The sequence below is a fragment of the Drosophila virilis genome, chromosome 3 (assembly GCF_030788295.1).
Source record: "Drosophila virilis strain 15010-1051.87 chromosome 3, Dvir_AGI_RSII-ME, whole genome shotgun sequence".
Taxonomy (NCBI): Eukaryota; Metazoa; Arthropoda; class Insecta; order Diptera; family Drosophilidae; genus Drosophila; species Drosophila virilis.
The window spans coordinates 16,861,601-16,876,631 of NC_091545.1; the positions used below are offsets into that span (position 1 = coordinate 16,861,601).

The following is a 15,031-nucleotide window of genomic DNA, read 5'->3' on the forward strand; positions in this document are numbered from 1 at the left end:
AAAGCTGAAAGCAATTATTTTTTCTCAATTGAAATATAATTGTAAAGTGTTAAGGCTAAAAAATAAAGCTACAAAAATAAGTTACTATAAACACAATACGAAACTTATTGAAAAATGATTTTTGACGAGCTTTTAAATTTCAAAACTGCAAACCCGACATATTGAATGGGTGTCAAACGGCTTAAACCAACTTTCTATTTTAAGGTTCGCTTTGTGAATTAGGCTTTACAAATTCAGATTTTTGTTCAATTATTAGTTGATAGTTGAGGCCTTAAATATTATGCCTGAGCAATAATCTTACGCGGCTTAAGGCACCAATTGGTTTTCAAACCTACTTTTTATTAGTGCTTTTTAACTAACGACCAAAATGAACAACAAAAATTTAACACAACAACCTGGCTTATAAAAAGATACTTCTCTCATGGATTTATTCGTATGGAATTTTCCTGCTCCTTGGCCAACTTGATTTTCTTGCTTTTCTTCTGCAGCTTTGCATTCAGCTTCCGTTTGGACTCATCTAGATGGCCATAGTGACGTTTCAGTTGATGCCAAAGACAGGGTACACTCAATTCAGCATAACCAGGCATAATAATCATAGGTTCTATGAATCTAAACAAAAATAACTTCACTTTGCGATTCTGAAAAGAGAGAAATACCTCAAAGCGATATTTATGAATAGAGCTTTGCTCTGCTCTTACCAAGGAATCGGGACACTGTATGTAGATGCGTTTGCGCGAGGCAACAAATATATAATCCTCCTGTTCAATCTCGGTTTTAATGGGCACCGGCGGTGAGATCACAGCGGGCCACATTTCTTGGATGCGCATATGCAGTTCCACCTTGTGGCTCCATTCCTTGTAATTGTCACGGCCCGACAGACGCGGGATTACATTAGCTTGACGATGAGCGAGCATTTTTCAATTTAATTTCGATTCAGTGAAAATAACAACTGAACTATGATATCCGCTTGACAGCACTGGGAATGCCAGCTCAAGCCTGCTTTAACAAAAGCCCAAACGTATTTCGAGTGCACTTAAACCGAGCACCTCAGATCTTGGACCTCATTTTGTGTTCAGGCAAGCGTTTAGCTGCAATCCTTGCAGGTTTTTTGGGCCGTAACCACGACTCTAATGAGTCCTTGTACCGGCGCATTTTACAATTAGCCAAGAGTCAGCAAAGTGCCAGCCACCTGTAGTCCTGTTGTCCTCCAGTCCTGTACTCCTGCTCTGCTCCCAACAGCTGACACACACACACACACACACCCCACCCGGCTGACGCTCATCCCTTCATAGTCTTTGGCAATTAAGTCCCTGGCCAAACGTTGACCACACACCAAATGACTGTAGCCAGTTTGCTTTCATTAATTTTTGGTTGTAATCCTTGCTGAAGCCTTTCATTTCATTTTAGTTGTCGACTCTCAGCTATTGTTGTTGTTTCTGTTGTTCCTGTTGTTCTACGTGCGTGTGCATAGTTCGTCTCAGGCTTTTTCACACTTTGTTTCTACGTGCTGATACACTACGATGCCCAAAGGCTGTTGCTATTTTGTGGAACTGTGTGGCTAAATATATGATATTTATGGCGCGTGTAAGAAATGTGCACACAAGTATTGTCTTTTCTAATTGCGAACATGTCCCAAATTTCAACATATTTCATTTTCATTTCATATTTATTTCCTACATAAACAGCCAAACAGTATAAAAGCTAACATTTTTGCGGGACACGCAGAAGCATGGGTTAAAATAACATAGGGCAGAGATCAACCTTGTTTCAAATACATTTTTAAAAAAGTATATGGAAAACAAAGTTATGAAACAACTGAACCTTGAGGCTAGAGCTCGGCTAGAACAACCGACTGCAGTCCTGGCTGTAAGGACCTTTATTTAAAATTGCTCATTAAAACCAACAAAGGGAAGGTCTGTTGCCTGAAAATATTAGCATAAAGATTGTAAGCAAGTTCATTATTACAGGCTATTAAAACATGCTTTTAATATACATGTATATTTGTAATGGGAGTTCAGTGAGAAAACGCGAGTTTTCAATTTAAAATATTCATTTTTCTTGAATACAGTATTTTTTTTTTTGCAAATTCCCTTCCGAGATTTCCGATTTCTTTTCACACTTTCAAGCTGATATTCTAGCATAAACTAGCCTTGCATGAAGAGCATTTGGAAGTCGGCTTGCGAGATCGTGTATCATTTTTGCTTCCGAATGACTGTTGAGTTTTTTTTCACAGTGGTCATGTTTTTACAACTGGGCCATGTCCAGCAGCGCCGTAGCCACGTTAATGACTTTTGTGCTGCGCCTGTCGCACGGCAAATGTTTTAAAACTGCACCCGAAAAGAGTTGTTGTTGTTGTTGTTGTTTTTGCTGCCAGCTGGCCAGCGATTGCCGGCCGGTTAGCGCGTTTGCCGCAGCCGCCCGCAGTGTTTGCCCGGACAGCGGGCAACCGAGTCATTTGTACAGGTTTTTTGCAGACTTGCTATGAATAAGGCGGGGGCGATATGCTTGCCGGCATCGGGGGCGGTAGGCGGTGGGCGGTAAGGGAATTGTTAATTAAAGTATTGTCTCCTCGTTGCTGGCAAAATGAACAAGTGGACAAGGACTCGTCGTTGTTGTCGCTGTCGTTGTAGTTGTCGTTGTTGTCGCTGTCCTGGGCATGGCCCTGGCTGCCCTGGCCGTCAATTGTCGAACATGGTGCTCTACAGTTCCACTTAACAGCTACAATGGGCACTTTGCCACAATGAATTCAAATGGATGCCCTGACCGGGTTGCAGATTTTTTTTACAATCTCCGACACCCTGCCCTGCACCTCTCTCTCTCTTTCGCTCTCTCTTCCGCTCTTATGCACCCTCTCTGTGGCGCTGCCATGTTTGCTATATGTGTTGTTATTGTTGTTGTGTCGCTTCAGACACACACACATAAGCACACACACGTGCACATGACATGCACACAATGACAGCTGACTGTTGGCTTCCAAAAGCCCCCGAGGCATACGAGTCAAGTACAAACAGAGTGAGCCGAGGAGGGAAGGGGAGCAGAGCGGAGTGGAATATGGTACTCCCCGCTCGCGGGCACATTTTGGCCCGACGCGACGTCCGTCGTGTTGTGATTCTTTAATGAAAGCTTTAATTTGGGTTTACCAATTAAAACTACGTGGCAAATGCAATATACATGCTGCCCACACACACACACGCACACACATAATACAAAAGAAATGCCAAGAGAAAGAACAAAACAAATACATGCATACATATAGGAACAGTCCCATATGATATATATACGCATGCATCTAGATATATATACACACACGTTCGCCGCGCCAGACGTGTAAATTGAAGCTAAGATGTAATGGCGGACAGGACGAGTCCTTGTGTGGCCTCTTTGGTGTGGGTAAAACGAATGAAAAATAACTGCACAATTTTGGTAAATGCTCAAGTACAGTCTGCCACAAAACAGTATTGAAGCAATTGGCCTGTGAAATTTGGCAACAGTTGTCAAATGCAATTCTAGAGGTCATGCATTTAAATTGAATGAACTTCTATTAGTTGATTTAGCTTGGTTTCATTTGGTTAGAATGCCACTTAGAGTGCAAGCTGCATAAATTAGTAGGCATTTATAAAATTAATCGAATGGAAGCACTGAAGTTTGGCAACGCCGCTTGGTAAAATAAAGATGTACGTCTACAAACTTGGTTATTTAGAACCAAATACTTAGAATAAATACACATCCTTCTCCTGGCGGAATGACTGATGTGCAATCAACGTACAGGCAAAAGCGGAAAACAGGAAAGATTTGTGAACGATTTGTTCATGCTTCTCTGTGTAAAACCTCCCAATTAGGACTTTATAATGAATGGAGGAACATTTCATTTCCTTCCGCTTACCTTCTATTTTAAAATCTTTGTAATTAATGCATAGAGGGGGTTTTCACCGATTATTGGTAAGTCCACTTGCGAAAAATGTATGGTAAATCGATTAAAGTATACAATAATATGTAAACAGAATAAAAATTGCAAGCACCTGTTCACAGTTGAAGCATAATGTTGTGTTCTTAAATATTCTTGAGCACATTTGCTGGCTGCAATCCATTAATTAAGGCAGCCATTGAATAGTGGCTTGGCTCAAGTGACTTGTCTTACGTTCCACCCCATTACAATCACGTACGTACATGACGAAACAAGTCCGTACATGAAACATGGAGCGCACGGAGCTGCAGAGTCAACTGCAGCTGACCAAACAACACCTGCCCGGCTGCCAATGGCCGCAAGGCGACTTCCGTTTCCTTCCGCTGCTCAACTCGTGCGCACCTTTTTTTTTTTTTACTTTTACTTAATTTAGCCGGACAGCCACCGCCGCACCCCAGTCCGCATAGCCCACAGCTCCAGACAGTCCATCCGTGTACACGTCAGCAGCGACATTATTGCTCTTGTTGTCCAGGTGCAGGCAGGGGTGGGTGGGCTGTTGTCCGCTGTTGCAAGGGACGCTATTATAACGCCATTTTGTGCTTCACACACACACACACACATGCACACCTTTGGCCACTAATTTTTTACACATTTTTCTCCATTATCCTTGCCTGCTGTTATATATTTTTTTTTGTTGCCTTTTTCTGTTTTACAGAACGATACAATGCGCTTGCTGTACATGTATCACGCACAGGATCCACCGCACGGCTCGGTGCGTCCCGGCACGCTGCCCGATCCGGCGCGCGCCTTCCGACCTTATCGGCCCATGGTGCTCATGCAGCGCGCTCAGCTGCAGTTGCCATCGCCGCATGATGAGCGCGTCCGTGTGCTGGAACTGCGCAACGAGGACGTGGAGCTGCCTCCGGGCGATACGCCGCTTTTTTGGTGCAAAATGTTCAAGCTGGAGGATATCAATCGAAAGCACCATCTCATTCGGGTAAGAACTAACGTGGCCATTGCTAAACGTTAATACTTATACACAATGCATAATTGAGGGCAAGTGCAGTCTGCTGCATTTGGCGTCCTCTTTTTGTTGTTGTTTTTTTTTTTTTTTTTTTTTGTCGCTGATGATGCTCCTTGGCCTCGGCATAACCAAATTGAAATATTAAAAATTTATTTATCTCTGTCTCTACATGCTCTCCGCGCACGCTGGATTGTCTCTGGACCTGTTCATTTTCTTTTCATGGGACCGACAGTACGAGCCGATTTATGATTCATCGTCCAGCGTACACTACTTGCAGCACATAACGCTCCACGAGTGCCAAGGGTCGCACTCGGAGCTGGAGGAGCTGGCACGCGAACAGGGGAGACAGTGCATGGGCGCCCGTTCCATTCCGCTGGCATGCAATGCCATTGTTGCCTCCTGGTCGCGGGGCAGCGAGGTAAGCATCAGATTCGACTGCACTCAACTCAGCTCAACTTATCCCCATACCCCATCAGTGTCAGAACCATAACCATGCAATATTAATTTAACCTTCGCAAATGCCTTCCTTTCAACATAAAATGCAAGTTAATTCTCCTCGAGTGCGCGAAGTTTTAAATACCCTTGCTGATTTATTAAAAGCGAAAAAAAAACTTTAAGCTAGCCAAAAGAAAATTTTAATTTTATAACATCTTTAATCATTATTAATTGCTTAATTTACAAAAACTTACTTCACTACCGAAAAAGTTGCACAGTTTTTATTTAAGTAATTATTTGTATATTGTTTTTAGACTTTCATTTTAAGGAATAATCACTTCAGCATTGATAAAGGGTGTATTCTTATATTCCACCATGTTCACCTCCATCCAGACAGACTTTACAAACTGTACGTGCACATGCTTATCTATTAATTTATGGTACTCAATTTCGGCAAGGGTATACTCGCATAAAAAAAGAAATGGCTTGGCCTTCTGCACTTTCGGAACCTTTTTGCCATGCTTTTCATAATTTCATCACAGGAGCGCTGCCATAATGCAGTGCCCATGTCGCGCCGCCAGGGGGCGCTGCGCACTGCCATGCAATTGAATGGCAACGGCTTGCGCTGCCGCTGGAGATGGCGATAGCGGTGGAGTGGGGGGGCGGGGCCTGTAGCTGATGTTGCTGCGCATTTAAATTGCACATGGCCATGGCATTAACTTCCGTCCTTCATTTTCCAACCATGTGCATGCATACAGGCAAACATATATACATATATAAATATGTATATGACAAACAACACTCGCGCAGCTTCTTTTTGAAAGTCGCTGCACAACGTAAAAAGCAGTATTTCGGTTTTATATCTTACTGTCCGTTCGTCTGTCCGGAATATGTCATCATGTAAATCCAGCTTCTATGCAGATCGAGCCAAAATATATTCAACAGCTGTTTCCACAAATTGCAATTAGAGTCGAATAATTAAGCGCTTACACTGTGTACAGCGCATTGAGCAGTCGGCTACACCCAACGGACGCGTGCTTATTTGTTGTTGTTTTTTTTTTTCGGCCCCCTATTTTTCGTTTTTGGGAACTTTTGTTTCATTCGGTGTCTGTTTTCTGTTTTGCAGGGCTTTACGTATCCACATGAAGCGGGCTACCCGATTGAGTCGCGACAGGCCAAATATTATTTAATGGAGACCCATTACAACAATTTGAAGCCGGACTTTGCCCAATTGCATGCCAGACAAATGGCGGATAATTCTGGTTTGAAAATCTACTTTACGCACGTGCTGCGACCAAATGACGCTGGCATTTTGTCAATCGGTAAGTTTGGGTGCCCCCCCCCCCCATAGCACATAGATGCATCTATACATATATACATATATTCAAAAATTCATGTGTGTGTGTGTGTGTGTGTGTCTGCAGCACTGCAGTGGATGGTGTGTGTGCGTGTGAGTGTGTATCCTTTATGCGGGGTGAGCTTTCATATATGCAACTCATGTCATGCAATTTATGAGATTGCCGAGACCAAAAACGACCCTGGGAGTTGCTCAGTCGGAAGCTGGGAGCTGCGGTCCTCTACAGCTGGCAGCCGCATTGGTGGCTAGTAAAACAAAAGCATATGAGTTTTTCATCCATCAGCATGTGTGTGTGTGTGTGTGAGCTGTGGGTAAAGGTATGCCCTAGCGAAACATTGTCTATCGTGCCAGACTGCATTCACGATTTTGTACAATAGAAATATATTTTTAATTGCTTATCAAGTGCGTCTCTTCGACTATAAACCAGACCGGCAAACAATTTGTTTTGTTTTCTTTTTTTTTATTTTATCTGAATTATTAATTACAAAATGGTGGGCGATGCACGCATAAAACAAATTAATAAATTACTAATGGCAATTCATTGCATGGCCCTCTAAAAGTTTGTCGTATACAATATTCTTATTATTAATTTAACTGGCCTTTGAGCCCAAAGGGATGAAAGTACGTCAATTGGACATGGCTCAAATGTACGTAAAGCTGCGACGAGGGTCTTTCCATAATATATAAGGCAGCTAGCTCTGACTGACTGACTGGCTGACTGATTGATCAAAAGTGACTAACGGCTGGAATAGAATTTCAACAGACGACAGTGAAAAAGTTACCTGCCAACAGAGGTTGGCATCAAGGTTCAAATGCCGCCGTAACTTATTTAATAACAATAATTTTGTTAGCCTAACTAAAACATTTCCGGATATTTACTATACCCTTTGAGAGGGTTTCGAATTTCCCACTCCATGTTCCTTATAATCAATTTTTTGCCGGTCAATGCCGAGTAATAATTCATAACTATAGGTGAAAAATTAAAGATTTTAAAAAATTATTGCAATACCTTTAGCCGTTTACAGGGCTCTCTTTATCTATCTCTTTACATAGTCTAGACATTTATTAATCCTTGAAAAATTAATGCGAAAAATCGCTCACAAGCACAGCCTTACGTTATGTTAGGTCTGTGTCTGGTTAGCTGGCACTCGTGTGTCTGGCTGGCAAAACAAATGTCTGCCATTTGTTCACGGTCTTCACTAAGTTTTCATGCCACCCACGCTGCTTTGGCCGCAACAAGAAAATTGGTGTGTTCGCCAAGCTTAAGCGCTTTTTGAGTATATTTCCCGGAACCGGAGTATCCTAAACAACCCCGATAGCCCACCCGCTGCCAGGCAAAGCTCAACAAATTTCCAGGTTTCCATACATAGCTATGCCTGCGCACAGGATAACTAAAATACTAATTTCACTTTACAATTTGTTTTCGATGTTTTTTTTTTATTTTCTTCTATTCTACTCGTACTCCCTCTACTGCATCTATTTCTTATTGTTATTTTTGCTGTTGTTCGGCTTTTGGTTGCTTCGTTTGGTTTTTGTATTTGCTTGTGGCCACCAGACGGGGTGGGCGGTGGATTGCTGTCCAGGGGGCGGACACTGTGGTCGCTGCTGTTGCAGTTGTTGTAATTGTTATTTTACTTTTGTTCATAGTCACGCAAACCAATATAACTTTGTTACAACCGCACAGAGACATGGCCAACACAGTTGGGACTGTGGATAGGAAGTGAGAGAATAAGCCATACAGGATGAAGGTATCCTCATCGTTCTCCTCCTCCACCAGTGGCCACACGTTCTCGTCGATGCTTTTTGAGGAGGTGTTGCCAAAACTTCCGGAGTATTACGGCAGAAAAGTAGCAGAAGTAGATTAATACATTCTGATACAGTGCAATTTCTAAGCGAATCAAATAAAATAAAAAGCATAAAAATACGGCAAAGTCGAGCTACCTTCGGCACATCGAATGCGAAATGCCCTTCTAGACATGTGGCTTAGAAGTGTTAATACAGACTGAAGAAGGCTTGCACATATTCGATATATATTGTAGCTCATTTCTAAACAATTCTCCATAGAGAGCTATACGATAAAGTAGTATAAGAGATTGATTTACGTTCATTGACTTCGATTGCGACTTATGAGCTGCCAGCAACAAAATAACGAGATATATATTTTTATTTTTTTGGTTCGTTAAGCATTTCCTAGCAAAATATAAAACCCCGCACAAGAGTATAATGAAATCAAATATATATATTCATATATATTTAGTGCCTCGTCATGCAACATAGTAGCTGCTGGCTAAGAACGGGAGGCAGGCAACAGCTAGCTCCGGCTAGGTCCCTGGTTATGCTCGAGTGGGCTTTGGCTGTCCCAGTGCGCGCAGTTGGCAATGCTATTGAAATATTTAATTGGAATTTAACGCATACCACAACACGGCAGTCAATAAATAAAAAAGTGTACACGCACACACACATACATACTTTAAAAATAAAAATAAAATAAAAATTAAAAGAATATACATATAAACAGTGGATACATTTTGCTGGCTCGCAATAAATTGAATTACGTTTGGACTTACGCGCGCCGAGACGGGCGAGCGGTTATGCCAAAGCTGGTCGACCCAACACGCGTAAGTAGCTGTGAAATTGCTATGCTTCCTGTACGACTGTCTGTCCGTAGATCTGTGGGTCTCTGCTCTGGGCCGCTCTCTCGTCCGTGTGGCGAAATTTAATTTCAATTTAATTGGTTATTGATATAGCGCCCTGGTGTATGCAACGCCGCTTTGATTAATGTTGCTGCGGCTTGGCGCGTTTTTTATGGCACCTTGTAGATGGAGAACGGGGGCAGCCGATGGAATTGCGGAGAAGTGGGAGTTTGTTAAGCCCATTGGCGCTTATGGCTCAGAAGCTTTTCAGCTTAAAAGATCTAAAAATGTACGAAAACTAACAGGAATTGTTTTTAAATATTAAATAGAAAATCTCGTAAAAGTTCACGGGTTTAAGCTCATTTAAAAGCGCAGTTTAACGAAGCGCCGAACACAAACACAAATTTCCATCTCCATCTACCAGATTTAATAATTAAATAATGAATATAATTTGTAAAGTTCAAAGTGTGTTGGGTGTTAGGTGAAAAGCTTTTTAGAAATTGTATTTTATTTACTCAAAACTTGCTTTCGCACTGATCAACAGCTGCAACGTTGTTTTTAAATCAATTTACCATTCCGAGTACATATTTTGAACTATGCCACGTTGGCTTGGCTAACTGCAAAACAGTCCCGTCGCGTTTTGTTCGCTGCTGGTCATTTTATTAAATGTCATGAAACGGAATCAATCAACGTGCTGCGCGGAGATTGATAAAATGTATCTAGCAAATATTGCCAAAGCGCGTCATCAATTTAATTCCAAATTGCAATTCATGCGCGTTTATCAAATTTTACCAAATTAAAGCGCGAACAACTTTTAACCAGATGGCTCTCATTGATTCGGCGTTGTGATTTCCAGCAGCGTGTTATAAATTAAAATCTATTGTAGCATGCTTAATGCGCAATATTTCATTATTTTACCTATGCTTGCTAAAACATTGAATACAATTTTATTGAAAACCCTTTTATTTTAATTTATTCGCTTACAAATAAACTCATGAAACGCGTGCCCCAAAAAGTATGCTTTGAAAGATTTGATGAAATTAAAGCGAAAAAGATTTCAATAACAATTGGGTACATAAATTACTGTCAACGTCTCTCTCTCTCTGTCTCTCTTTCTGTCTCTCTATGTCGCTATCTGTATATATCGATGCTTTTTGCCAATTTCCATTCATTAAATCAAATTCAATATTGGCCAAAGCGACGCAACGAACGACAGTTGCTTTTAAACTTTGGCTTGGGCGGGGGGTTTGGTATCGAGGGCTTAGAGCTCGGTATACTGGCTCTATTTCTATTTGATTTGGCCAGACGACACTATGGAGCATGGCACAATTCATAACTGCATATTTTTCAAATCGATATTTAACACACGAGCTAGCCCGGGGTGGGGTTGCATTTTGGTAATTTTTATTGACGTTGCATTTGCCGCACGCCACGTTGACAGCAGCCAGTTTCGTTTGCAACATGGCAGAATTCAGACTGCAAAATGCAAAATGCCGGCCGTATCAGAAATCGGCGGCAACTTTTCTAATTATTTTAAATGGCGATTTGTGTCACACGCGCACCTGCTGCCAAAAACTCAATTTCACTTTTTGGGTCGAAATTTGTATTTTCACATTTGTTTTTTTTTTTTTTTTGTATTTTTTGGTGACAATTTCCATTAGCATTTTTGGCTATTGCTTTCACAGATAGTTTAACTGAAGCACATTCCATTCAACTAAAAAAATTTAACAAACAACGAAACATTATATTTACGTAATTTAATGAAGCACCGTCTGACAGGCCTCGGGCCGCACATTTTTATTCAAACTGACAGACCTACAAATTGAAATATTTGATTGTTTACCTTCATTTTAGATAGCTGAAATGACCTAAAATCTATTTATATTCATATTTATATTAAAGCAAACAAATAGCAAGCATTACCAAGGTTAAAAAACTAATAAATTATAATAAAAAATAAAAGCTCTCATAATTGTGGTTAGATAATTCCATAATTGTTTAATAGAAATTCTTTTTTTATGATTGATCCGTCAGCTAAATTATTTATAGAGTCGAAAATGAGTTTCAGTAACTACCAAAGCATTTTTAAATCAATCATATTTTATACAGGACTTGAAGTATTGCATATGCAGCAATCACACACACACACACACACACACACACGCATAGAGTTAAAATGGCATTTCACGTAGGTAACTTTACGCTGCGAGTATTACAGAAATGCAATCAACTCGATGTCATTCGCAATGTTTCCTATAAAATGTTGCTAACCGAGCATGACTAAGCTATAAATACACTCATGCAATTCTTTACTGTACTGTACTGAAGAAAAAAAATAATAATAAAACGAAAACAAAAAGGCGCCCACGCGGATTTACAATAAAAATCAATTGCCAGCTGGGCCCTGAGCAAATGGGGTTTTCCTGGCAATGCCAAGCATTTTTCGCGAGTATTTTGATTGGCATACTCAGAGTCCCGCAAACGAAGCAATTGAAATGCCAAACAGTGGTAAATAAAAATATGTAGCACACATGAATTTCAAATATTTTTTCAACATGACGCGCGACACGCGGCCCTAATTGTGTATCTGGTACGGGAAGTTTGGCTGCGAGTGCAACGCTTCGTATGAGCAATATTTCGCAACATTTAACTAATTGAGACAGCGAGCGTGGCGTATACAAAATTCACTTAAGGCACACACACACACATAATTCGATTGACGAAAATTGTTAAGAGTCTAGAAAGATTCCTAATTGATATAGAGGCATCCACTAGGGTGGTTCCTTGATGGTGGTGCAGCTGCTTCTGCTGATATTTGGCGGTTTTGTCTACGTTGCTGCACTGACAAACTTGTTAACAAACATCAAAAGCAGCAATTAAAATGTAATTACACGTTACCCGCCAAATCGAATTAAAAAATCAACGTTCAAAGCTAAGTAAGTGGAGTGCTTCGGCAGAGACTAGGATCCGTAACTGGGTCGGGGGCTTGGTTAGGGAATTGTGCATGTCGTGCTGGTCGGTCTGGTGGATGGTGGCTTTGATAAAGCGCGCTTTGCGCCACTCTGAAGCGTTAATTAAAAGTATTCAACACACGCTCTCTCAACATTTGCAGGTATGGATCCCAACTGGCGCCACATTATACCGCCGGGACAGAAGCGCGTGATATCGGAGGGCCAATGCATTGAGGATTGCACCGGCTATGCCTTTCCCGCCCAGGGCATCAACATTTTTGCGGTCATGATGCGCACACATCAAATCGGCAAGGAGGTTAAGCTGCGTCAGGTGAGTAGTCCACTGCCGTCTACTATTTGCCCAGTAGGTCGCTTTGATATCCACTGGGATTCGGTGACGGATCTAAGCCAGAACCAATGCTAATGAGCAAACTAACTTTGCAGATACGACAAACCGAGGAGCTTCCGCCAATTGCACACGACAGCAATATAGATGTGGCCTATCAGGACTTTCGACGTTTGCCACAGTCGGTGCATTCCATGCCCGGCGATAGACTCATCGCTGAATGCATTTATGACAGTTCGTCACGAAAGGCAATTACGCTGGGTAAGTGCTAGTTCCCCCTTTAGTCTCTTTCCCCCTAGAGAACCCCCAACTAGTGGATAGAGTAAATAAAAATTGCAAGCAGCCATTGTCGTGAGCAAAAGTGCAAAAATTTCAATGCTCAACCGTGTACCGGCAAACAGGCGAGTCGTCGTTATGACACATTTAAATCAGCCCAAACGATATGCGACAGCCGGCAGCAGTACTAAAGGGAGCAAGTGCAGCACCAGGCAGCAGAACCAATGCCGGAGCCGGAGCTGAAACCAAAGTCGGAGTCGCAGCCAGAACCAGGCACCGTCATACGGACTAACAAAAATAAAGAGCACGACAGCTGCCTGGCAGGTGGAAGAAGGCAAAAGTAGATGCAGTAATGGAGGAGCCGCTGACGACCTCATTGTAAAATACATAAACCAAGACATTGAAACATTTCACTTAGCACGAAACTGCCAGGTGTTAAGCGGGCTGGGTGTGGGCGGCTGGTGGGCTGAGTGTTGAGACGTACAGTGACAGGTGGAGGGAACCAAGCTGAACTGACAGCTGTGCAAGTCTCCCAGCAAAGTGGACAATGTGACAGTCGGCTGAGCGAAACAAGGAGCGTATTGGTCCCATTCAAAAGCCCGTAACTGGAGAAAGCAATATTATAAAGGAACAGACAACAATGAGAAGAGTTGATCACAGTAAAAGTGCTCGCTGTTTAATTAAATTAAGTATAGCATGAATATACTTGAGCAAAATAGGTTTAGATACAATATACTGAAGGAGCTCCAAGTATTTCTTAGGAATATATATTATAATAGAACAGACAACAATGGGACGTACTGAGCACAGTCATTACACATTTGAAAGGTGAATAATTAAATGAAGTTTAGAGAATTGCAACAGCTTCAAGGATGACAGATTTTAGGCAATTATATCTGCAACTGTTTTAAGATAAAGAAATTATTTTAATAGATATATTCTCGCAATGCACAAAATCCTACAGCTGGCCATTCGAGGCGGACACTCCCCTTTAGAAAACACAAACAGAGTACACACCTAACGTAAATTTGACTTTCTTGCTTGCTGCACACACAATCTACAATCTAGACTAAGTGAATGAACGCAGCGGCAACAATTGAGTGCAACTCTATGGAGACACAATCGTAATAGACCATTGCTAACGATGTTGCACCAAAGGGAGGCACAGATATCGTACACAGCTAGACAGATATACGAATAGACATGCTGGAAACTGGGAACTGGGAACTGGGAACTGAGCAGTAAAACAGGCAGTCAGGCGTATGCGTCGAAAACATAAAGCATCCAACTCAAATAAAGCAATGATAATGACGAGGACGACGATGGAGATGGCGATGTCGATGTCGATGGCGATGGCGATGGCAATGGCAATGCCGATGCTTCAGCTACTGCTGTGCCCAGTTCCAAGCATCCTGCATCCTTCAGCCGGCTCTGACATCAATGTCGTCTTGCGGAATATTATTATGATGGCGCCTGCTGCTTTACAGCCAGCAGCCGCTTAATTTTGTCTTTTGTTCATAGCCAGTGAGGCGGCGAGTCATGGAATTGAGCGGGTAGGATAAGGTGACGGGGGAGGTGGGGTCGACTTACCTGGCCAGCCAGCCAGGAAATTGTCCTTGCTGGTGACTGTCGCTAAAGCTGCGCGTTGTATTTTTGCATTTTGTGTGCTGTCAGCCGTGCGATATTTTTCCTTTTATTCCCAATATATATACTATATATATGTGTTTATTTTGCTTTCTTTGTTTCCGTCCTCTTGTTGTTTCCGTTGCATTTCTTATGCATTTCTTTTGCTCGCCTCTCCCTTACAGGTGGCCTCACAATGAAGGAAGAAAGCTGCACCGTGCTGACACTTTACTATCCACGCCAAAAGAAACTGACAACGTGTCATTCACTACCCAGCCTGCCCACAGTGCTGCATTCCCTTGGCATCGAACAACTTGCAACGTAAGTCCCTCACTTTTATTATACAAATTTTATATAGACGTATATATATATATATATATATATATATCATATGGTGGAATTTACATGAAGTCGGGCACCGCAGAGCCAAAGGCTTTTGCCACACAATGGAGGCGAGCATTGAATGACGGGCTACATTTAAA

The 15,031-nt window shown here is 41.9% G+C and overlaps 2 protein-coding genes across 2 annotated transcripts in view; one reads left to right on the plus strand and one right to left on the minus strand.

Annotated features, from left to right (window-relative positions):
- Nucleotides 1-15,031, plus strand: part of olf413 (DBH like monooxygenase olf413) — a 140,104-nt gene that overhangs the window by 112,132 nt on the left and 12,941 nt on the right. The window contains exons 4-9 of the mRNA XM_015175871.3: nucleotides 4,620-4,901; nucleotides 5,161-5,346; nucleotides 6,490-6,685; nucleotides 12,466-12,635; nucleotides 12,749-12,911; nucleotides 14,735-14,870. Coding sequence (XP_015031357.1) covers nucleotides 4,620-4,901; nucleotides 5,161-5,346; nucleotides 6,490-6,685; nucleotides 12,466-12,635; nucleotides 12,749-12,911; nucleotides 14,735-14,870 — 1,133 coding nt within the window. The remainder of the gene's footprint in view (nucleotides 1-4,619; nucleotides 4,902-5,160; nucleotides 5,347-6,489; nucleotides 6,686-12,465; nucleotides 12,636-12,748; nucleotides 12,912-14,734; nucleotides 14,871-15,031) is intronic.
- LOC6622488 (uncharacterized) lies at nucleotides 325-974 on the minus strand. Its single transcript, XM_002047673.4, has 2 exons — nucleotides 699-974; nucleotides 325-638 (listed from the first exon to the last, which is right to left on the minus strand). Exons 1-2 carry the CDS (start codon nucleotides 912-914, stop codon nucleotides 420-422), a joined length of 435 nt encoding a protein of 144 aa, XP_002047709.2. The 5' UTR covers nucleotides 915-974; the 3' UTR covers nucleotides 325-419.